The following is a 24,579-nucleotide window of genomic DNA, read 5'->3' as shown; positions in this document are numbered from 1 at the left end:
TCCAAATATTAGGTTCAAATTAACATCTACTTTTTTATTACATAGATTGATTGATTGATTGATTGATTGATTGATTGATTTGGAAATTTGTATTGCTGCTTATTCACACATGGCGACTCAAGGTGGCTTACAGGAATATAAAACCTCATATAAAACCTCATATAAAAACAATAAAACTAATAAAAGAGAGAATCATATAATAAATTAATAAAATAATATAATAAAATAACTCTCTGCCCCGGTGACAACCCATCACATGAGCCATTTAATGGGCTCCCTCCTGCTCTGTGTTCCCCAGGCCCGCTGGCAGAACCAGGTCTTCAGTGCCTTCCAGAAGAGTATTAGAGTGGGGGCCATTCTAATCTCTGGGGGAATGATGTTCCAGATTGCTTTATAGTGTTGTGACTGTGGTAACAATAGCATGGAAAATATGTGGCTCTCAGCTAGGTGACCATTTAGGTGTAACTTGCTGGAGTTCAATGCTGTGTCCACTTCTCTTGGTGGCAGGTTGCAGAAATTTGATGAGGTTTGCATTCTGTGACAACAGAAATTGTAGAAAGGCATGCCCCTGAAGCCTAACCTTAAAAGATCCTCCAAACCAGGGGTCTCCAACCTTGGCAACTTTAAGACTTGTGGACTTCAACTCCCAGAATTCCTCAGCCAGTTCGCTGGCTGAGGAATTCTGGGAGTTGAAGTCCATAAGTCTTAAAGTTGCCAAGACTGAAGACCCCTGCTCTAAACTTTCCTACAGTTTTGTCAAATCTAAAAGTAATTCCAGCGGCTTGATAAATTCTCATTTCTTTTTAAGAAAAGTTAAAAACTCTGTGTGTTCCGTCCGTACTCTGGCACGATAGCATGCCCTCCCCACTTCCCAAGCTGTCCTTGAAGGCAATGCGGGAAGACTCCCTACTCAGAGAGAGACAGTGCCCCATGACTCTGGACACACAGAAACAACAGAGCATGTGCTTCGCCAGTGCCTATATTACAGAGACATTCTTCTCACCATTGTTGCAATTCTACACTTCCCTTCTGCTTTCAAATACCAACTCTGCTACAACATATAATGTCGCCAGGTTCTGTGCAGTGGTGCTTAAAATCTGTCAGATGATGCACCTGTGCCAGAAATTAGACTAAATGAGCATCTAGTTCATCATGCTCGAGTGCTCTGTAATTTGATAGATTTATCTGCCCCATCCTAAAGTTTATGCTGCCCTGCAGCCATCTAATGCTCCTACTCCTCCTTTTAGATATTCACTGCTTATTTTATATCTTTTAGCTTTATATAATGATTAATATTTTAGATGCTTTCTAATTGACTGTACCCACCCTCCTTATGGTGCTTTTGACCGTAATAAAAATTTGATTGACTGGGTGATGCCTGGATTTTTCATTATCTTCCCTAATCCATCTGTTGAAATTCAGTGGAAGCTCAGTAGCAGATTTCTATTTTTCCTTGCTGCTTTCCTCTCAGTGTAATTACATTTTGAAAATGGCAGAAGTCACCAGGATTGGATTACTCAGCAGGAAAAAAAAATTGCTGTAGAGGATGGGTCTTCAGCTTCATTCAAAAGTTTGCGGCAGAATTGACCTTAGACATGCTCTTGAATAATATTCAAAGTGTATCGTCTCCTTCAACCCGACACCCTGCTATAGATTGGATTACAATTTTTATCAAACCTTGCACTTCTTTTGCAGTTTGCTTGGTTTTTGGAGGTCGTGGTGTGTATTTTGGGGGTAGAATCTCCTTTCTATAAAGTATTTGAGATTTGGAATAAGGTCTTTTATATTCAGCAGCTCTCTTAAAAAAAAACTGTATACAGTATGTGTACAAACAGAAAAACAGCATTCAGACTGCTAATTTTCTGTTCTGTTATGTTTGTTTTTAATCTCACCTTTTTCCTCTGGGAAGTTAACATTTTGCAATTAGCTATACTCAGAACAATGTTTCCTTAAATCTAGTAAATGATCTCTAGATTTTCAATTACAATTCATATAAATCCCAACTAGTGGTAAAGTTTTATTAAGAATGTTGTTCAAAAACCATTTTAATTAATTGGGCAATTGACAAATTAAGTTTTGGTGATTCCTATACATTTCATCACAGAAATGTTATCTTAAACAAGCAGCAACTTAAATTGGGAAAGACAAAATTTACTTTTGTAATATAAATATATAACCCATTCTTGTCTGATATATATCGACAGAAAAAGAGTAGATGCTGTTAATTCTTCTATGGATTGCATTTAATTAAGTATCATAAAGTAATTGGACATGTTTTCAGGCATTTTTTAATTAACTATCCTATGGGACAAAATTATGATAAAAACCAACTTATTGTAACTGTGAAGTAAAACAACCTTCCATGTAGAGAGTGCAGCTAGATATTTTCTATCTTATTGTTTCACCTGTTTTTTAGCATTAGCATTTATATTATTTATTATATTGTATTTTTATAGTTACATACTGCTCTGTGTTTCATATAAAATGAAGGGTAATTAAAAGTGTTTAGTCATTACATTTTTAAAATTGAAAGCAATGGAGAATTGCAAAAAAAATGCATTTGAAAGGAAGTCTTTTCCAGTAGAATGTTAAGGTTGTGTCAAAGATTTTAATACTTGTTGCTAAAATAGAACATTAAATTAAAGAAATTACATACAGTATATGGTTCAAACTCATATAATTGCATTTTCTCTGACATTTCTGCTGAGAACTAAGAATTGAAACAATTTTTAACAGTGAATCTGTGTTATTCTGTAGCTATAAGAAAGTCAGATTTTTTTTTCATATGAATGAAAGTGTTCTCAATTTCTCTTAGAAATATTAGTCACGTGAACCTAGAAATTTCTTCTATCACAGTGACTGCAATTATGTATCATAGCAAGCCAGAAGGTGGATTCCTTGATTTGGGCTTAGCATATTGTATGAACTGCTAATTGTGATCTGTTCAATGAACAGTAGTTAAGCAAACCATGACAGAGTACCACTTGTGAGCCAGGTCAATATGTTTGATTTTTTTTCCCATCATATACTTTCCACCATTCACAATTTCACCCAGTGGAACATCTATCTGAGTCATATTGTCCCCATTCTCACATACAGTACCAGTTATGCCATTGTGCCTATTATATTTATGGGCACTTATTGAGAGATTTGAAAGGTTTGCATAGACCATTGAAAACATAAGTCTTTTAAGACTGTGGATGATACATTTTGCTTTTAATTAAATTGATGGAAATTAGTGCATTGAGGAAAAACTATGATCTCTAATTCATAACAATTAGCAATTGTGGAACCTAGCAATTCCTCTTGCTACCTTTCAACTTCTGTCTGCATCACCTTTTCTCATTATGATATACTTTAGGCCACTGCCTAATTCAACTATTCCTCTTTGAACTTCGGAGTCTCCCATTTCCAGCCATGTTAACTACAATGAAAGACGTTGGAATCAAGAATCATGGAGAAGATACCACAATGGGAAAAATCTGACTCATTTTATCAGGCTTCATTTAACCATCCTTTTGAAAACATTCCTTTCTCTTTCTCGGAGAATAGCAGTTCCTCGGTTTAAGTCCAGAACATTCAAGATCATTCTGTAAGGTTATCTCTCCTTGCTTCAAGTTTCATTCCAATTCATCCTCCTTGTCTCTGGACTCTATTGATGTGTCTCCCATTTGTATCTCCTACCTTTAGAATCTTCAGTCACATCCTGTATAAAGTTTAATCTCCACTTTTCCACGCAACCTCAGATTTTGTTTCTTAGCAAACATTGAATTACAAATATAAGCAAATTAACGCTTCAGATTTCTTGGTGTTGCAGAATTTTCCCCTAAAATAAAAAATCATAATATGGACTACTGAAGCTAACTTGCTGAAGATGCCATCTAGTGGTTATATTTGGTCCATTACCACATTTCCTTGGGGTGGGGGGGAAAGCTAATACACAATCAATAATCACGCAAGTCCAATGAAATAAATATGACTTAGCATTTCATGCCACATTTATTTTTTGTGTGAAGTATTTCTTAAAAAGAAATCTAAAACTCAACCATACCTTTAAAAATACCCACCCTCAAGATAACACATGCCCTTCTACATGCAAACAAAATCCCGGAGAAGGAAAGATTAAAAGAGCAGCCTAACTGAAGAATTGTTGCAAAATAAAACAAGTCTCTAAAGCAAAATAAGACAGGAAATTCGGCAGGAAATTACTTGGATAACTTGTATGCAGTTGTTTGTACTTGCCCCCATTAGAACCAACAGAGTGGGCATGCTCTCTGTCCCTTCTATTAAATGTCATGATCTCTCTGTCGTAACACCTATCCTGTGGAACACCATCCTCCCAGGACGATAATTTTGAGTCATAGAAGACATTAGAGACCTCATTGTTCCCTCTGGCACTTAGGCTAGAGTGCTAAATGAGCCATACTTTTGATTTGGTTGGTAGTTGTTTTTTCTCACAAATGCAGGCAAATATACATGTCCCTGGATAATGTTGCAAAATCTAATCTGGGTCGATTATTGGGACCAGAAGTTTACTCGTCTGAGCTTTTGGATTCATGCTACAGCCTGTATTGTTTCTTTTTTAAAAATAATAATAATAATTGATTGTGAATGTGGCATGGTTTTACATTTCAGGCATTATCTGTAGTTTATTTTAACAAATTATGTTATCGTTACACATTATGTTTTTCTTTTTAATCTTCTGTTTCTTGCTTAAAGATATTGTTGTGAAATAGATGTGGTATAAATATAGATTGTCAACCAGCGTTTTAATAGAACTCAATCAAGCAGCTCACATGGAAGTAGTCGCAGGCTAGCAAGCTCAACAGAAATGGGTATGATTCTATAGAGCTGTGATGGCAAACCTATGGCATGCGTGCCTCAGGTGGCCCGCAGCGCCCTCTCTGTGGGCACACAAGCTGTCACCCCAGTTCAGCTCTGCCACGCATGCACGCGTGCCTCCCTCCCGTTGGCCAGCTGGTCATTGGGTCTCTGCCATGCATGCAAGGGGGGCAGGGGGCATGTGTGTGTACACATGGGGGTGGGGGTGGAGGGAATGCACAGGAGCTGCACGCGCATTGCATTTTGGGGGTCGGGCGTGCGTGCTTTGGGCCCTCAGTCCGGAAAAGGTTAGCTATCACTGCTATAGAGGGTTCTCTAAATAAGTGGAGCAAAAGCAGGATATAAATGTAAGAAACGTTTTAAAAAAAAAAAAAGAGGCGAAGGGGTGTAGGGATTAAACAAATAGGAGTACACTAGTCCTCTGTGAATCAAATGTGTAAATTCTGCATGAATAGAAAAGTAAACTTTGACGGTTTCATCTCCATATTCATAGAAGCTGTGTGAAATCTCCCTTACTACCTGCTTGACTGCTAAATATCTCTGTGATAAAGTGATTGGTAAATGATCTATTTCTTATGAGTGTGCATCTCCTTCCTCCCCATTTCTTTCAGGGTACTCAACACTGTATTCTTCGAACTGCCTGAAATTGTTGGTGGTTTTCCTGGTTTATCAATCTTTGTCATTTTACTTTTGATACTTCAAATTCTCCACTGCTTTTGGTCCTATTTAATAATAAAGGCAGCCTATAAAGCTGTTTTGAAAGGCAAGGTAAGATCAATGGGGATGGTTGTTTTTTTCTTGATGTCTTTTAATCATGTACTTTTCCAGTGAATATTCTTGCATGCTTTATTGACTTTTTTGGCAGTGGAAGACTGTTAGGATTGTTAGGGTAGCTTTGTTGGGATTTCTGACTTTAAATATGCTGCTAAAGAGACTCACAATAAATATAAACTCAGTTCTTTTATATCTATATCTTAATACATTATATGAATTCAACTATCACAGCTAGCAAATTGTGGTTCTCCAAAGAGTCACTCAGCACTATTTTACCTCAGAATAGAATCTGTAGGTGGGTATCCCACTCTCTGAATGGTTCAAAGGCTGAGCTTTGAGCTCTATACATAAGGAAACTCATTGAGCCTTGTATTTTAGCTTGTCTGTATTCTAGTTTCCAGTGGAAATATCGTTTTGAACCACTCCTTTAAACTGCCTAATTGCAGTGAAACAGCAAGGTGAAACAGCCTATTGCACTTCTCTTCAGCCTGATTTTCTGGAAATAGTTTAGGCTATTGCGTTCACTCAGTTAACTGTAGTTTATTCAATGAACCCTGGCTAAGCAAACATTTGCATGTGGTTTAGCCACTGTGAGTCTGAAATATCTATTTTTGACGATCTGACTATGTATTTATTATTTGAATATTAGATTGAATATATTATTCTGGTTCAAGTGATTGTTGTTGTAGTTTTGTGCTTAGTTCATCACCAGAGCCATTTTCTGTTTCTTAAGACCAGAATAATCTCTCTACCTGTGCGTATGTACACTTGTCAGGGGGTATATTTTCAATTCTTTCTGAAAGCACTTGTGCAGTTACAAATATGCATTGATTTTCATGCATTGTATTTTTCTTTTTTAAAAAAATATGTGTGGAAAATATAATACATAAAAATAAATAAATAAATAACATTAAAAAGGCAGCATGCAAAACAGCCCTGAGCAGTTGCAGAATGTGAAACCACAAATCTACCCAGACATCTCACCTTTAGACTGATAGCTGGAGTTCTGTGCGGTTTCTGTGTCTTCCAGACTGAGCCGCATACTGGAAGGTATTTAACTGATATTCCGCTAGGCAGCCTCTTGCTTCATGGGAAAACTGCATGTGACTTCTTTCTAAACCTTCTTAATCATTTCCTTTCTGCTGCCTCTGAAGGCTGGGAAGTGGAATCCTTTGCATGTAAGTTTCTCTGGTAGGAAGAACACAGTACGGTATCTCTTTCTGTGGGCTTGCCGCTTCTCTCCTTTCTTTTCTGCGTCCTTTTAATTGTTCAGCTGAATATTCACTTTGCTAAAAATTGCATGCTCTTTACAGCTCTGGAGCCAGCAATTTGTTTTTGCTTTCTTCCTTAGTATTTTCCCACAAAAAGGCAGGGTCTGCTTTTTTTTTTTTTCAAATCAATTGAGTGTTGATCCATTGGATGCCACATGAATTGACCAACTGGCTTGTTGACTGAGCCTGACATCATACTAGAGCTAACCATTAGCTCCATGAGCCACAGTGGCGCAGTGGTTAGAGTGCAATACTGCAGGCTACTTCTGCTGATCACCAACTGCCAGCAGTTTGGCAGATTGAATCTCATCAGGCTCAAGGTTGACTCAGCCTTCCATCTTTCCAAGGTGGGTAAAATGAGGACCCAGATTGTTGGGGGCAATAGGCTGACTCTGTAAACCGCTTAGAGGGGGCTGTAAAAGCACCATGAAGCAGTATATAAGTCTAATTGCTATTGCTATTATTTAGCATATTCCTAGACAGAAAATATATAAAGCTATTTGATTTTTCTTCTTTTGACCTCCTGTTCTGCAGATCTTTTCAGGATGGAAACATTTAAATATGAAAAAAAGAGGATTTTTTTTTTTCTGGAGTTGCCCCCAGCTGAGCTTATCATTTCTATTTTGCCATTAAGAGGGACAATTAAAAGTATTTGCAATGGTCCACAAGCCTATGTGAAAAATTTATGGAACGTTACTAGATAGGGCTATTTATTTCCTTTGGTCATAAGAACAGTAACCAGCACGGAATTTTATTTCTGCTTTTATCAATGGCTTACATCCTACATTTGAATTCAATATGCAATCTGCTATTTGGCCATGAAATAATAGGTGTCCTATGCACATCCAGCAAGACTTCAGAGGCTTTAGATGCTAGAGTTCCTTTCTTATGCAGTGCTAAAATTCATTACATGCATCAAATTCACACCCTTGCAGGTTCACTCAACCCTCCATCCCTTTGTCACTTTTGATATTGCTTGGCCTTTTTCTGAGGCTCCTTTTTCTGTTTATCAGGTTTGTTTGTTTTTTCCCCTTCTGCTCAAAATTTACTGCCTGCTGTTATGCCAAATGCAATTCACGATCAGGGATTTTATTATATAGCACATTACTTCATAGTATATTGAGCGCTCATTGATGCAGGAGTAGGGAGCCTTTCAGTAGTGGGGCTGGGGGGAGAGCGGAGAGTCAGAGTAAACAGAACGGTATTAAGAATACAGATGGGGCTGGAATTTTACAGGATTTCTCCCTTTTTTTTCTACAATGTATTTTCTCTGACTAACTATGTTAAGATTGTATAAGCTCTTAAAGTGCGGTCTTCATATTTCCTACCTCAATATGGCAGGCAATTGCTAATCTGGGGAGAGTGCACCATTCAAGATTAGAGGTAGCTCTGAGAACTACCCTAAAAAGAAGAACTTGGGAGCCACATATGGTGATTGGATTACAAATTGCCCATCTTACATCAATGGCTTGTTAGTCGTTCATGCCCTCCCCAACTGCAATACTTTCGTTGCTGCTGCTTCTTGGCACACAGCCTCTCCTGCTTATCTTGACTGTCACTGCCGACATGGCTTCCAGTTCTCATCTCTCTTCTGATCAGTCAAAAGCACGATTGCGTGCTTTCTGTAATCCCAAATTCCTGTTGAAGCCATGACTGGTAACGTTCGCAGAAGCTTCCTATGTTGTTTTTTGTTTATTGAGGACAACATTTCTTCAACATCCAAACTGTTCTTTTTCTGTTGATACCTTTACTAGAGATATTACCAATTAAATGCTTGGTTTGTCAAAAAAAAAAAAAAAAAAGTATTTACCTATGGGAACTCTAGACAAAGAACACGTAATCAAAATTGTCAGCTGGAATCTCTTACGGATATTTTGGCAAATCTAGTGGCATAAGCAATAACAACTGCAAGACGAATATCTGATATAAGCTTTCAATACTGTATACTCGTGTAGTTTCACAAGAAGTGATAATATGCCATTGCTGTTCCTCTCTTTGTTTATATGGAGAAGAAGAAAAATTGAAAGCTTAAGCTGTAGATCCATGGATCAGATTTACTGACGATCTGCCATTTCTTCCTCAAAGCTAGTGTCAGGCTACATTAGCTTTATTGACAAGGGACATTCAGATTGATATCAGGAATAAAGTAATGCTAAAGCTTGCTTTAGACGCAACAGAAGTTGAGACAAATCTATCCTGAAGAGATTCTGGGAGATGTTGTGTAAGAGAGGGAGGACCACAATACAGAAGTTAAAAAGGTGAGGTCAGGAGGCAGCACAAATGGGAGAAAGGATGAAACCAAAGGGATCCAGCCACTTTTGCTTGTTTGTTTGTTTTTGTCTGTCCCACTGGGCGTATATGCAATAGAGCTTGAGTCTAATCTAAGTCTCAAGTCTAACAAATGGATCAGTCTGCTGTCTAACTTCTCCTTGAACTCTATGAAGTGCTCTTTTTCCTCCCAGCCTAACTCTAGTACCAGATATAAGATGGGCTGGGAGAGGGAAAAGCCTGAACTGATCAGATGCAGAAGGTAAAGTAGCAGGAAAAGGGGAAAGGATTGAGCTCTTCTCAGCGAAGTGTCCTTTCTAGTGCAAAGCCCAGAACCTGGTCCTCACCAGGGGTGGCTTCAAAAATTTTAGCAAGGGATTCTCTGCCCGGTTGCTGGGTGGGCGTGGCCATGGTGGGTGTGGCCTAATTGGCCTCCTGCGCCACAGTGGGGAGGGGTGTTTTTGCCCTCCCTGGGCTCTGGAGGCTTTCCTTGAACTGTCGGGAGGGCAAAAATGGTCTTCCCAGGCTCCAGAGGCCCTCTGGAAGCCAGAAAAGACTCATTCCCAGCCTTCCTGAACTTCCGGTAGGCCCATTTTTCATCTTCCCCGAGCCTCTGTGCACACCCTTCACTTACCTGCATCCAAAACGGGCTGCATGAGGACTCCTGGAAGGGGTGGGGCAGGGTGGGAAGGGCCATCCAGGAGTGGGATTTGAGAGTTCTCCGAACTGCACAGAATCTTAGCTACAGGTTCTCCCGAATCCTTGCGAACCCCCAGCAGCCCACCCTTAGTCCTCACCCAGCACCTACCATATTAGTTTGATGCAACTTCCCCTCAATTTCTCTGGGTTAACGCTTTAGAAGCAAATAGATAAGATGCAACTGGAAGCTGGTTGGTTCCCCAGCTTTTGAACGGGGGCAGAGAAACTGCCAAGAAACTCTTGATAGTTGGCAATATAACAGATTTAATAAACAAGTAAATAAACAATAGAACAGAGAGCAGATCTCCTTTCTCTTATGCAACTGATACAATAAGATTTCTTTCTCCTCTCCCCGCTCCCCTTTCCTTACACCTTTTGCAGACAAAGGATGACCGAAGTGATGTTGAGTCCAGTTCAGATGAGGAAACCTCCACTCTTCAATCAAGGACCTCCCACAGCTCAGCTACCATCAATGGGACAAATGGAACAAACGGGTATCTCACTGGTAGCAACTCTGCAGAGGAATATTAATCCTTGGAGTATACACTGCTACACGAACTGTTTGCTACAGAAAACAAATAAGTTGTGAATGCAGGATTTGATTTTTTTTTTTCTCTCTCTCTCTCTCTGTTCTTGTTTCCTTCTTTTTTTGTGTGTGGGGGATTTAAGTCTCAGAAAAATTATCTACACACACTTGGAATATTTAAAGCTTCTATTACCACACTGCTTTATTTCCTGTTTGTAAATGACAGCGCCACATGATTTTCTGTATGTAGGCATGCTGTATCTATCTATCTATCTATATAGCTGACCAGATGGGAGCAGTATTTTCTTCAGTAGTTTTTGAGTATTATTTATTTTATATCTTACTTTGAGATGACTTCCAAATGAAAAAGAAAACTTCCTCAAGATTCTCTTTTGGACTTCATTAGGGTTAAAGGTTGCCAGGTTAAAGATGGGGTTTCTTTTGTGCTTGGTTTCTCTAGCCAGTATTCTGATATTGTAGTTGCCTGCTAAGATTTCACTTATTGCAAAATCACACAAGTTTATGACTCTTTCTAGATATTTTTTTTAATGAGAGGGAAGTTTCTTTTTGCTGAAAGATGCTGACTTTAGAATTTGCTGATACAATCACAATTGTCATTTCCCGTCATTTTAAAATGTTATCTTGATAGTTTTATGTAACAGAGTCAGTTTGAACATTCATTCTCATTCACTATATGTGCTATAAGAACACATTTTTTAATCGATTTAACCAGCCACCATACACTAACTTAGTGGCAAATTTGATTTGGCTTCCAGCCAAATGAACTAACTCATCTTCAACATAGGTCCTATCTTGCAGATTACCTCAAATTTTCTGTTTGGATCCATTTTTCAAGCAGGTGCAATCAAACTGGTGTTATAAACACTAGCTTATAATAATTGTAATATTTATTTCTTGCTTTTCCTTTCTTATTATTTACGATATTCATTTCCTTCCCTCAGTAGCCCTTCCAGTTGTTCAAAAATGCTGTTTAGAGTCTGATCAAACCATCCCATTGCCTCATCTTGCACATCAGCAACACCTGAGCTGGGATGATTCAATCAATGACTAATCTGTCCAGGGTTCTTTTGTTTCTAGTCCTTCCAGTCAGCCCAGAGTTGGCTGGGAGACTGTCACTCCTTTCCCAGCTTTACCTTTATTTATATATTTATTTAGCTGAGGTGAAAACTACACCTGGCACAGGTAGAATCAGCACCACTATAGACAAGTCAGGGGGGATTGTATCCCACATGCGTTCCTGAGAATTATTATTTTTTTTACACAAACTCACCTTTGCAAGAGAGTGAAACCAGGCTCTTCTAGAGCAGGGGTCTCCAACCTTGGTCCCTTTAAGACTTGCAAAGCTGGCTGAGGGACTTTGGGAGTTGAAGTCCGCAAGTCTTAAAGGGATCAAGGTTGGAGACCCCTGTTCTAGAACTTTCTGTGTTGCAGAAGGCAGAGCAGTCAGAGTTACACACACACACACACACACACACACACACACACACGCATTATCTTTATAGCTGTATTATAGAAAAAAATATCTTAGGGTTAGAGACCTTGATAGTCAAGGAAGTGGGGGAGAGGGATTTATTTTCTTTTTTTCTTAAGTAGAAATGCACTCACAAATAGGGCTTCCACCCAAAGTTTGGAGATACTTAGTTTCAACTCCAGCAGAACTTACAGTGATCAAGGATAGCCCCAACCAACTTGGTAGCCTTTTTTATTTTTTTGGGAGGGCTCTTGGGCTGTTGTGAGTAAGGGTGGGGAATCCGTTTTGCCAGTTAGTTGCACAGGCCACATCTGGAACAAATGGAATGACTTTCACGCCGATGCTTTTTAAAAACTATTTTAGAAGATATACATTTGCTTGGCCACCTGCGCCAAAGTTAGTATGGAAAGATCTAGCACAAAGGAAAGAACAGAAACTGGAAGAAGAATGTCTTTCCAGAAATAACGTGGGCTCTAGAGGCATGATGTAGAGGAGAGACCGAATTATCCATATGGCTAGTTTCGATGGATCACAGTAAAATGCCCAATTTTTACATTTACTGTTGATGTGACAAGACAGGTGGCTCATTTGAATGGGTATTATCTTACCAAAAACCTCCTGCTTAAGAGGCACTTGCTTTCAGTTTAAATGAGCCAGAAATTAATTGTAAGCCAGTTTGGGAAGGTGGTCTGTTTTATGTTTTTGATTGTTTAGTTTTTTGTTTTTTGCTCCTGCATATCTGCAGCTTGAGAAAAGTTGTATAGTATTTTATCTGGCTTTATTATATGGGAAGAGCTTTGGAGGAAAAAAGAAGACAAAATAATTAGCTGCCCCGATTACAATTTATATGAAAAAAGAGTTCATATGACTGTTTCTGACACCAACCCAGGTGGTATTTTCTGTTTTCCCAATGGATGTAGGGATGCTGGTTCCAATCTTCCAGATGTTTTGATTTGTTGCACAGATCTCAAGATATCTTAAGTCTTGAGCTGGACTCTGGTCGCTTGACTGTTCTGTGCAAATACATTGGCAAAAAACAAACAAGCAGTCACTTGCGTGACTAAAAATCTCTTGAAATGCAAATATGGTAAACATTCACTTATGTTTTCTACATAATCCATCAAGAGTCCTGCCCTCAAGATTTAAGAAAGGGGAAATTAACAGTATTAATACCCTCCTGGATATCAATTAAAATTTAATTTGTCCCAGAGTTTCTATTTTTATTTCTATACTGTCATTCCAAAGCTGTCACCCTTTGACTCAAGCTCAACTCTTTGATTCTAGGCTGAAGTAGAGGTAGATTAAGCAGGTAGATTACAAGGGCCAGACAAATAACAGGACCTGAGTTGTGATAAAGTAAGATGGTCAAAATAAATACGCGTTTGATGTTCTTTCAGTTAGATAATATTGAAATATTTCATAACATTGAAAGATAATATTGAAAGCGAACACTAATTCGGAGAGTTGGCCTGTTTAACCCCATGTCCTTATAAAAGTTGCAATTAGATAAATAAAAGAAAGGGGCTCCAGCTTCACTAGTTGGCACCTCAGAAACTAGAAAAGTGTTAGATAGTATGGGTGTTAAGGCTACAAAATATAAGGCGACAGTGTTAAGTCACAGGAAAATTGGTCTCTTTCAATACCGTGAAGACTCCACTGAAAAGACGCCCCTTCTTGCACACTAGGGCTTGTAAGAAAACGGGGGTAGTGTTCACATGTATGTAAGTTCAATATTCACCTATGATTGTGCCTGCAAAGAGCCCAAGTCAAAATAAGGAATTATTCCCAGGAAGATTTCCTAGAATCCATCTGATATTCCTTTGCCTCTAACAGTATTTTCTCATGTAGCTTCTTTATTTAAAAAAAAAAAAGTTTAAAAGGTCTTATTTGTAAAAGCTGTTTGGTCCCTTTTTGCACTAGAGTAAGAAATGCAGTGGCTGGAGTGTGTAGAATAGCAAAAAAAAATTGAAGAAAACTCTCTGGGAGTTAGTAGCCTTTAGATTGACTGAATGTTTTAGTAGCCAGCCCTGGAGTAGTGAAGTAAGATCTATAGTTGTGTGCATTTATTCTGTTATCAAATAACAATGGAACGCACTACAATAAGTAACGGTGTGTTTTTTTAAAAAGAAAGAAAGAAAAGAAAAAGATTGGCTACACACCTGAAGGCGAAAGTCTCTTTGGTATACATCCAGTTAAGTTGGAAGTGTGACGCCTTACCTGCAGTTTCAATCCAAACTGTAGAGTGCCAGATTAAAAATGCCAAAAAGAAATAATACATGTATCTGTTGTCATTTTTGAGTTGGTTCAGTGGATTTCTCATTCGTTGCCTCTTTGATGCAGAATGCCATTTCTTGTAGGACTGGTTTACCTAAGATCCAAGATAGAGGTCTGGGTTGACTTTATCTTTGCACTCATCTTGTCATGCAGACAACTTACACAGACAACTTGCTCCTTTTCTCTCTCATTCCCCCCCCCCCAAATTCTGCCATTTTTAAATAGTACCCTTAATTGGAGCTTAATCACGTGCATTGGTTCATTCGGAAAATTTATATACAATGGAGGGAAAAGTGCATACGTTCCAGAATTCACTTCCTCTCTCTTCCTTGCACATCCCACAATCAAAAATACGCCTTCTTCTGTGAAATAGTCTCCATTTTGTTTTAAGGAGAAAATATTGGCTATTAGTTGCTAATGACATCAAACTATGAGGCATTCTTCTGAGAAGCATTAATATGTGTTTTCCTCCCTACTCCTGTCATATGCTGAAGCGGGCTTCTTCCTTATATCTGATATATGGAGGTAGGTCCCTTTCGTCTTTTAGCAGAATAAAAGCTTGATTTGGGGTTATTAGAGAAGGAGCTTAACCATTCATTTCCACACATTATCAAATACATTTCTAAGAGTGATCCTGGAGGACCTTCTTCAGACTGATGGCCTGTGAAACTATGCTTTTGTTCCAGATATTCCACAATTGGAATTGACCGTGTTTGTGTGCTTTATGACTGCTATAGTTTCCCATAAATGAGGGGCAAATTGTTGTGTAACTGAATGGCAGTTTCTTTAGCTTGTCTTACACTAAATATAAAAAGATATAGGTATGCTGATGGTTCAGGTCAATTATAGTCTGTCATCACTTTAACAATACATGCCAGAAGTTGGCATTTAGGGCTATTAATGTGCATTCTTTTCATCACAAATTAATTGTGTGTGTGTGTGTGCAAGCACACATATATATGTCTATACACGTACATATGTACACACATATATTCACCACAACATAAACTTTGGCTTTTTGTAAGAAGCAGATGGAATAGTTTCTTCTCTCCCATTATTAATATTTTAATTATTTCACTATTGTTTGCTGTTATATGTTCTGTGTATTCCTGAATTCTCATGACCCGTAATAAATTAAGAGTTCTGCATGCTGCTGTGGGAATGACCAAAGTATTCCAAATCCAGCCGTCTGGAAATCAAAAATAATCAAAAGGGCTCTTATTATACTACAAGAGTCTTCCTTGGACAAATGGGATGCTGCTGCTAAACTGCCCAATTTTAGTTTCTCTTTTCAGAATTATCTTGAGTTTTTGGAGGAACTTTCTTTGTGTAGGTTCCATCGCAGCATGTTTTTAACTGAAATGAAAATTAAGTGCCTGGCTGAGCTTTGCATACTTGGGAAATGGCTTCCCTTTGTTTTAATGTTGGTAGTATTTATTTCGATCTTTGCTTTAGCCTTGTGCATTAACGCTACAATAAGGTGATCATAACCAGATGGCAATGACAATCAGATCAAAACAAAGTTTGATTCAAGCCAATCTGATATGGTGGAGGGCCACAACCCGTGTGCACAGAAAGTGCAACATACCCCAAAAGGTAACTCCTTTTTTGTGCCCTGTGCCATATTCAGTAGGTCAGCTCAGGACCAAAAATGGTAATTTTCCCCCCTGAGATTTCGAGACAATCGAACAGTCTGAGAAATTCCTAGAACTTTCAGAACTTAACTGGCATATTCCATGGTCAAAAAAAGAACAATGTGTATAGCCTTGGATTTTGCTTTCTTTCTCCTTTTTGTCGTAAATATAAAAATAACCATTCTTCTGAAATACTTGGAATCAATCAATCAATATTGTGAATTTAGATTTGAAAACACTTTCATAATAAACACTAAGCATTAGGACTTTTATTTTTCACTTGTCTTCTTTCTAATTAAATGATTGCAGAGGGAAACGTAAGGCCTGAACCTAGGCTGAAGTCCTCGAGCAGATTGACCAGAAGTTGGATTCACAAATCACACTAAGCTATTATTACTTGTTGCATAAACCACAAGATCTGGACTCCCCACTTCATGCCAAGCCCTAAAGCACGATTAGCCTAAAGCACATTGTAATTGAGCATCACACGTGCAACCCATTTACTTTCCAGTAGTATATTGAAACATTTACATATGTTCAATAAACTGTGACCTCAGGCACCGGGAACATAGTTGTACACAACTCACAATAAGGAGCTTTGGATAGTGCTGGAAGAAAGCTGCATGGACCTTGCTGACTCCTACCATCTTGATGGTCTTTGATTAAAAGTCAGGATAGAAACTCTTTGGGCAAAGCAAAGTTCACATAAAAACTGATAGAACTTCAGTATGGAAATGTCTTTTCCATAATAATGCTGGTTTTAGTTCCTATTTACATTGGATACAAGCCATATCCTGTCTGAAAAGACTATCTGATCCAGCACAACTTTCCTAAAGTGATGTGTCACTATTTTCTGCTGTCCCCAAAAGCAATTATGCCTCTGAAACAGATTGAGAACTGAGGAATCTGTGGAAATTTCTACTTGCCCAAATGGAAGATCCTCCTGACAGTGAGATAGATACTCATAAATTGTAATTTATTAAAATAATCTCAAGAGGCAAATTTTAGCAAGCAGAGTCTTAGTATTGAGAGTGCCACAGGCACCATTATCAATACTAAGGATATGTTTTAATCTGATCAAAATCACTTTTGCAAAACGTGGATGTCTTTGAGTCATACTATTCCCTCAAAATGCTGCTTTCTTAGAAGGAGAGTGAAATTACTGCTAGAAGAGTAATTCAGTGATTCCAGGAAGGCAAAAAAATCAATAAATTGGCTGCTCCCATTTCCCAAGATATTTTTAATTGTATAGAAAAATCCACTGTATAAAAATGTATAGAAAAAGCCACTAAGGACTCTTGGTGCAGTTTTCCTTAAATTTTGATCAGAAAGTTTGGCAGTTCAGCGGTTTGAATCCCTAGTACTGGTCTCCTGTGTGAGCAGTGGGTTGGACTAGATGACCTCCAAGGTCCCTTCCAACTCTGTTACTGTTATTTCCTGCTTGATGTAGAAACCCAACCGAAAGTATCCCAATAAATGTATGTTGGAGTCAGCTTGGCCCTATCTAGAAAAGGGTATTCTGTTACTTTCTTTGGTAATTGGTTGGACTATCCAACCGTTTGTCCTACTGGAAAGTATTTGTTAACTTTCAGGTGGAGGCTGCCTTCATGTAACTTAAGTCCATCACTCTGTCCGGCATCCAGGAGGCCGTTCACGAATATATTTCCCTTCAATCCCTTTCAAATGAGGCATCACTGCCACTTTTTTTTCATCTTCTAAGAAAGCCTAGAGATATTTCTGAAAATATAGATAAGGATGGATTTTTGTTGTTTCTTCTTTAATGATTTCAAATATAGTAAGATAGGCCAGAGCACCTAGAGGTGTTCTTTCCTTGATTTGTGCAATTTCTCAACATATTTATTTTCCTGAGACCAGAGCAGTGGTGAAATCCAATTTTTTTTTACTACCAGTTCTGTGGGTGTGGCTTGGTGGGCATCGCAGGGGAAGGATACTGTAAAATCTCCATTCCCACCCCATTCTAGGGGAAGGATATTGCAAAATCTCCATTCCCACCCCACTCTGGGGCCAGCCAGAGGTGGCATTTGCCAGTTCTCTGAACTGCTCAAAATTTCCACTACCAGTTCTCCAGAACCTGTCAGAACCTGCTGGATTTCACCCCTGGACCAGAGTTAGGTACCGTGAGACCTAACAGTACCACAATACTCTTAAATGGTATTAAGAGAGGTATTTGCTTCCAGGCTAATGGGTTATATCTCACTTTCGGGGGCTGGAGAACAATCTCGGCTTACTTGTATCCCCATGAATTCAGGTGAAGCTCTAAAAGAGGTCTAAAGTCTTAACCTAGAATGTATAAGATGGATCTGCAGTAAAATATATTGTACCAGCATCCTGAGCAGATCTGCTGCTTGGGATACTAGGGAGCCATGCCTCCTCAAGAGATATGAGCAACGTGGAAGGCCCGCACCAGGTCCGGGGCGTGGACGTCGGAGGCGTCGACCCAGGTGAACTCGGTCCCGTACCCTTGCCACGCAACCAGGTATTGGAAGCGCCCCTTCAGCCAGCGGGAGTCGCGTATGCTGTGCACCTCGTACTCCTCCGCCCCGTCCTCGTCGACAGCAACAGCGACAGGCAGCGCCGGGCGCCGGAGGGGAGACGGCGGGGCCTCAGGGACGAGCAAGGACCGGTGGAAGACAGGATGGATCCGCATGGAACGCGGCAGGGTCAGCCGGTAGGCCACCGGATTGATGACCGCCTCGACGGGGAACGGACCGATGAACCGGTGGTCCAGTTTCTTCGCCGGCCGGTCGGACGGGAGATGCTTTGTGGAGAGCCACACGCGGTCTCCGACCACTGGCCGGGTCAGGGAAATCCGAATCAGGTGTGCCTCTGCAGCTCTGCCAAAGTCCTAGCAAAGTCCTCAAGGCAGGCAGGAAACCAGAAAGTGACTTCAGCAAGATATGTTTAGACTTTGCCTGACTCAGAGAATGCCAGAAAGCAGATCCTTTATATAGGCCATGGGGTGTGGCTCCATGACTCAGCACTTATCCAGGCCTGCCCCTCCCTTCCTTCTGTTGCCTCCGCCTATCAAGTCTTCTGACGCGAGGGTCACTCCAGTCGGCAGCTGTTGGTAATAAACCTTCCTCAGGCTCACATGCTGTGGAGGAGGGGGAGGGGTCTAGTTGCTCCGTTTGCCTGGGCATGGAGCCAGAGCTGGGGGCTGGAGGTATTTCTTCTTCTTCAGTCTGTCTGGGCATGGAGCCAGGGCTGGGGGCTGGAGGTATTTCTTCTTCCGTGTTCGGAAGCAGATAAGAAGACCCCGGCTGAGGTGAGATTGGACGAGACACAACATGTGCGTAGGGCCATCATTTACTCGAATCAGGTCCAAGGCCGTCATGGAAGCCTGGAACTCCCGAGCTGCAGTCGATGACAAGCCAGTCGATGGCAGGTTGAAATCCCCCATGACTATAAGTCTGGGGGTCTCAACCGCCACACCGGCAAGTACCTCCAACAGCTCGAGCAGAGCTGTGGTCACGCAACAAGGAGCCAGGTACGCGATCAACAAGCCCAACTGATTCCTATGGCCCCACCTCACATAGAGGGATTCACAGCTGGCAATCTGAGGAACAGTGGCCTCCCTCGGCTCTAGATCTTCCTTAATGACAACCGCCGCCACCCCACCCCTACCTTGGGCCCTCGGTTGATGAAATGCTCGGAAACCCAAAGGGCACAGCTCAACAAGGGGAACCCCCCCCTCTGGACCCAACCAGGTCTCCGTAATGCCCATAAGGTCCGCGGACTCCCCCTGAATAAGATCGCAAATCAGGGGAGCTTTATTGACCACGGACCGGGCATTACATAACATCAACCGAAGATCCAAGCTCTGAGGATCATGGCCGCCCGAGGAACAGGTAGGGACTGAGGGGCTGGAGCACGTGATCGCTTTCAAACATCGAGCACGTGCTCCCAACACTCGATACGCCCCCCCCTCCGCCATATCTGCCTCTCCAACTTACCGTACAGATTGAACAACCCTCTAATCCTGAAACAGAACCCTCCCCCCCTGCCTTCAGACCAGATGCCATAATGCCACGAACAAGCACAGGGGCTGGATCTCTCCCCGACGGGTTCTTTCCCCCACCCGTCATATCCCTCTCCCCCCTTAAAAAAATTTATTTAAAAATCTATTTAAAAATCCCCACAAATTCTTCTTGGCCGCATGCCACCTCTCTGGGTCCCAAGACCCTTCGTTAAGGTAAGCCCTCGATAACTTGGAGGGCCATTCCTGCGAGACGGGGGAACCTCGCAGTCGTAATAGTTCGGCAGACGAGTATCTCATGGAGGAATAATCGATAAAACAGCAGAAGAGTGTCCATCCCTAGCCGGCGGAGATGTTCCAGTCGTACCAATAGTTCACCAAGATCCGACATTAAATAGTCAACCGTATGGGTCATAGTCCATAGAAATCCATGGGACCAGAAGAAACAACCCAGAATCCAAAGGGTCCAGAACAACCAAGGGATCCGGAGGTCCGGCCCAAATCCAATGGCCTCCCTCTCGGAAGTTGGTATAGCAATATTCCCTCGGTTGTTCCCTCGGCTGCTAAAATGAAAAAGTTGGCAGCCAGAATGAGAAGGTCTCCCTCGGATTCCCGGCATCGCACCGTCACGGGACAAAGACCCGTGCAGTACGGTGATTGGAACGACATTTATACCGCCGGTGCCGTCAATGCCGTCCATGACGCCACCACTAAGCCGCCAGATTATACCGCTGGGCCCAATAGCATGCCGCTGTGCTGCTGTTGAAAATGTCCAGGCCAGGCCGCCTATCAGTCGCTGATGGAGAGAGCAACCCAAAAAAAAGCAAGCCGCTGATGATAATTGCGGCATTTTGGCAGGCCATGGCCAAAAGTCAGCTGTGGGGGAGGAACGATGTTCAGGCCCATGAGGGGGGGGCGATATTCAGGCCCATGAGGGTGCCGTCCCAGCAACCGGTGTTACCTGCGGCCCAACACACAGCACACAGCACATAGCCGTCGATGTTCTCCGTCGGTGTTTGGCACGCACACACAGCCTTCGATGTTCTCCGCGGCCGAAAACGGCCGAAAAACCGCTGAGTCAGGCTGGGGCGTCTCCTCGCATCCCCCCAACATGGCCACCACCATCCGCTGCTCGTTTGAGAACTCCGGCTCCGTACTCAGCAGCCGAGAGCCCAATGAGGTCCAAAGACCTCGCTCTCGGCAGCCGGAGAGATCACAAGTCAGGAGCCGGAGGCCAAGCAGCCCGGCGGTCGGCAGAACGGCATCGCGGCCCAAGGACTCCCAGCCGCCGTCTCCACTAAGATCAGGATGCTGCCGCCATAACGCGCATGCGCAGAAGTATGTTTCCTGCTCCTGACTGATGACGTTAGATTATGCCTAATCTGCCTGATGGGCAGAAATTATCAGAGATAGGTGGTCCTTAAGATAGTCTAGTCTTCTTTTTTAGCTAGCTACCTAACAGGTTTGTCAGTATTATGATAGCTTCAATCCTCTCCTACTAGGAAAAGAGCTTGCATAATCCTAGGTGTGCCTTCCCTGTGTTTGCTCTTGTCTCGAGCAAAGAAAGATGGGCACGCCTTGAATTGTTCAATGTGCTTGGAAGGCGTGTTGAGGGAAGATTGGGAAGGGAACAGCAGAAATGCCTGTCTTCGGCTGTTTCCCATAAGGACACATTTCCTTGTGGACATCAAGAATGGCCCATGTGGTAGTAGAACTATCCAACATTTATTGGCAGTTTCTTCGCCATCTACATCTCTCTCATTGACCTATGATCCTTCCCTTCTTTGAGTGCATCCCATGGCCCTTTTCATGAGTCCAGACTGAACAATATGCTTAAGAGTTGGGAGTTGAGTTGAATCTCTTTAGCAGCTACCTTGGTCCAAGGAGACACTAAGAAGCAGGACACCAAAAAGAAAGCTTTACTTCTGAAATTTTTCTTTGGAAAAACACCAAGTGTAGAAAATGTCACTAATTAAAACAACTTTCCTGTGCTTATGGAATCACATCAAAGGAGGATCTGCAGTACTTTGGGGGAGAGGTTGTGGAAGTTGTAGTCGAGGACAGCTACTCAATATAATTCAGTTATGCTGCTGGTTCTTGGAAAACTTGGACAGAAGTGTGTGCTACTTTGATTTTCTGCCTTTCTTCTGTGCAGTCCAGTACAGATGCTTCAGGTTTACCATCAACAAAGTGGTAAAGGTTTCAGACACATAACTGGTCCAGAGTCATCATCTGACTCTTTATGACTGAGGATCTGAATTACGAGGGAGGGCTGTCAGTTCTAAACCAACCTTTTGCAGGCTCTACCCTAGTGGGATCACTTTACATTCTACACTGGTACTCTGTTTGCAGGCTGATTTTTTTAAAAAAGTGCTCAGAAATCACTCTCCAAGCTGCTTCTAGACTTTTGATTTTTCCTTGTCTATCAGGAAGCATATTAGATAACAATCACCCATTGGGCTAGTCCCTTAATTACTTTGTATTTGCTTTGCTCATCTGACCTACGTAATTGCTTGCCGTGAAACACCCAGCCTTAGTCTTAGACCAAACAGGAAATGCTACTGCAATAGGAGGCAGCTCAGAATGAAGAACCCACTTGCTGGCTGCACGGTGAGTAGAACATGGGCCTTTCTGGGCAATTCTTTCCTTCTGTTTTTTTCCCTCTGACCAGAAGACTGGATGTCTGCTTGGGAAGGAGACAGTTTCAAAAGGACTTGGAGGCAAGCAGGAAGAATTCCTTGTTCCTGCAGGACTTGTTGAGCGCTCTTACCTGGAAGCTGGCTTCTGGATTGAGCAGATTCCTGCATGCTCTTAAGTGCCCTTCCCTCTTTATCTTTTTACTCTTCCGATGTTCTGTTTCCGACTTGCTCACTCCTTAAGCTAACAACGAGCACCTCCGATGCTCCGTTCCTTTTGGGCATACTCACAAGCTGAGGCATGTAATTTGTTCACCTCTGACTTGATGTTTTTGAGGGTTTTTTTTACACTTGTGTTAGAAGCACTTCAAGGTTGAAAGGATGAGCCAGTGACATCACTGTCGCTGGGGGTGGGGATGCCTAGTTGGGGGGATCCTTTTATGTCCCCCAGCAGAAACTGGAACGAAAGATGAGAGCTCACCCTGCCCTATGGCAGGGCTTGATAACCTCCAACCTAGCCTCTTAACCACGGGAGACCTCATGTTCCTGTGACATGGGTAACGTCACACAATAGCTTCCACAATGATTGTGTTAAAAACACACCTTGGCCAGAATCCTCCTCCTGCCCTCTTTTCCCAGTTCAGCCACCCCTCTCCTAGAACAGCTCCTTTCCTCCTCTCTTTGCTGAAGCTAGTAGGTGGGAAATCTGTGGGAGAAGCTGGCAGGCTTCCTCCAAAACCTGCAACCAAAAATAACCAGCGAGTGGGGGAGTTATCCAATATACGGGAACAATCTGATTAACAATGTTTAAGTAATCTACTGTGACGTTTAATTAACCAAATATAATTTTGCCCTGGGCCCATTTCCGAATTGCACCCCTGACATACCAGCCGAAGGTCTCCTTTTAAACAACAAAACAAAACTATTTTATTTTTTATTGAAAAGGTTAAAATACAAAACCCAAATGAAAAAAAATTAAAGAGAGACAAAACTAAACACTGAAAAAAAATGTGAATTAAAGACAGGACAAAAACACACAGTGTCACCCCTAGTTAAACACTGACAAATCTGTTGCAACAACAGCTTCCTTTCCCCCTTTCAAAGCAGGTCCAAAATTTATAAGACCTCCTATATCCCTCTGCCAGTAAAAAAATGTTGTTACTCAAACATCCATAGCCACATCTTATAGGGAAAATATTGAAGCTTTTTATTTCTATTTGTGATTGGCTACAAGGCTGTCAATTTGTTTAAGAAGCTGGTGTGTTCTGATAGTAAAAATTAACCACACTAGCGTAGGCTGTGTCCTACATCAGAAATGCCTTTTTCCAGTTTAAAGACTACACTTATCATTCAAATGGCAGGTCAAGAAGGAGGCTGCAAAAAAGTTACAGACAGTGTTAAAAACGAAATTTCCTCCAACTGTTTGAAACCACACTTGGGTGTGTAAAGAACTATAGAGAAAAGAGAGTGAAATGCAGTGCTCTTCCTAGTAGTGGGAAAATTTCCTTGTTTGTTCAGTCACTGATGTGGTCACATTTGTCTCCTGCTTCAGTAAGAGATTCTGATCCTTGCTAGAATCTTTATTTCAACCAATTATCACGGCAGGATTCCAACTCTTTTATCTGAGCTTCATCACTGGGTGATTTTGAGTGGAGGACAACCTGAAAGAAACACACCCTCAATCCTGTGTCACGTTTCAAATTTCATTTTAGGTAGATGCATTGCAAAAACAAGTGAAAAACTAACATCCTGAGGATAACATTCATATATTACAGCATCAAATGTATTTCAGCTGGAGTGGCACGGTGGTTAGAATGCAATATTGCAGGCTAACTCTGCCCACAGCCAGGAGTTCGATCCTGACCTGCTCAAGATTGACTCAGCCTTCCATCCTTCTGAGGTCGATAAAATGAGGACCCAGATTGTTGAAGGGCAATATGCTGAATCTGTACAATGCTTAGAGAGGGCATTAGGAAGCGGTATATAAGTCTAAGTACTATTGCTGTTTTGATCTTTGGAAGTTACAGATATTTCACAGAAAGTCTACAAGGATTTTTGGATAGAATTAGCAGAATGTTTCTCTTTCTCTGCTTGATCTGGATCCACTACATGTGGGTACAAGCTGGTTTAGGTTCTGCTGCTTTGTGCTTTTCAGTTTTATTAATG

At 41.3% G+C, this 24,579-nt stretch overlaps 2 protein-coding genes and 1 long non-coding RNA gene across 8 annotated transcripts in view; 2 read left to right on the top strand and 1 right to left on the bottom strand.

Moving 5' to 3' along the window:
- Nucleotides 1-16,046, top strand: part of CERS6 (ceramide synthase 6) — a 127,795-nt gene extending 111,749 nt beyond the window's left edge. Inside the window, exons 9-10 of the mRNA XM_058191197.1 lie at nt 5,454-5,610; nt 10,236-16,046. Of these exons, the coding sequence (XP_058047180.1) occupies nt 5,454-5,610; nt 10,236-10,385 (307 nt within the window). The 3' untranslated portion in view covers nt 10,386-16,046. The remainder of the gene's footprint in view (nt 1-5,453; nt 5,611-10,235) is intronic.
- LOC131202333 (uncharacterized) lies at nt 9,960-23,604 on the bottom strand. 4 transcript variants are annotated; one of them, XR_009156135.1, is made up of 3 exons: nt 22,548-23,604; nt 12,758-14,240; nt 9,960-10,419 (listed from the first exon to the last, which is right to left on the bottom strand). It is a non-coding gene; the product is annotated as an uncharacterized LOC131202333 (long non-coding RNA). The 4 variants fall into 4 exon arrangements; XR_009156133.1 differs by lacking the exon at nt 9,960-10,419 and having other exon boundaries at nt 10,451-12,885; nt 14,032-14,240; XR_009156134.1 differs by lacking the exon at nt 9,960-10,419 and having other exon boundaries at nt 10,451-12,885; nt 14,090-14,240.
- NOSTRIN (nitric oxide synthase trafficking) overlaps nt 22,239-24,579 on the top strand; it is a 41,439-nt gene continuing 39,098 nt past the window's right edge. Inside the window, exon 1 of one of the 3 annotated variants that reach the window (XM_058191157.1) lies at nt 22,239-22,387. In XM_058191157.1, coding sequence (XP_058047140.1) covers nt 22,361-22,387 — 27 coding nt within the window. In that variant the 5' untranslated portion in view covers nt 22,239-22,360. The remainder of the gene's footprint in view (nt 22,388-24,579) is intronic. The other 2 variants (XM_058191167.1, XM_058191175.1) reach the window with 2 other exon arrangements.

The sequence above is a fragment of the Ahaetulla prasina genome, chromosome 1 (assembly GCF_028640845.1).
Source record: "Ahaetulla prasina isolate Xishuangbanna chromosome 1, ASM2864084v1, whole genome shotgun sequence".
Classification (NCBI taxonomy): Eukaryota; Metazoa; Chordata; class Lepidosauria; order Squamata; family Colubridae; genus Ahaetulla; species Ahaetulla prasina.
This window is presented reverse-complemented; position numbering and strand designations above follow the sequence as displayed.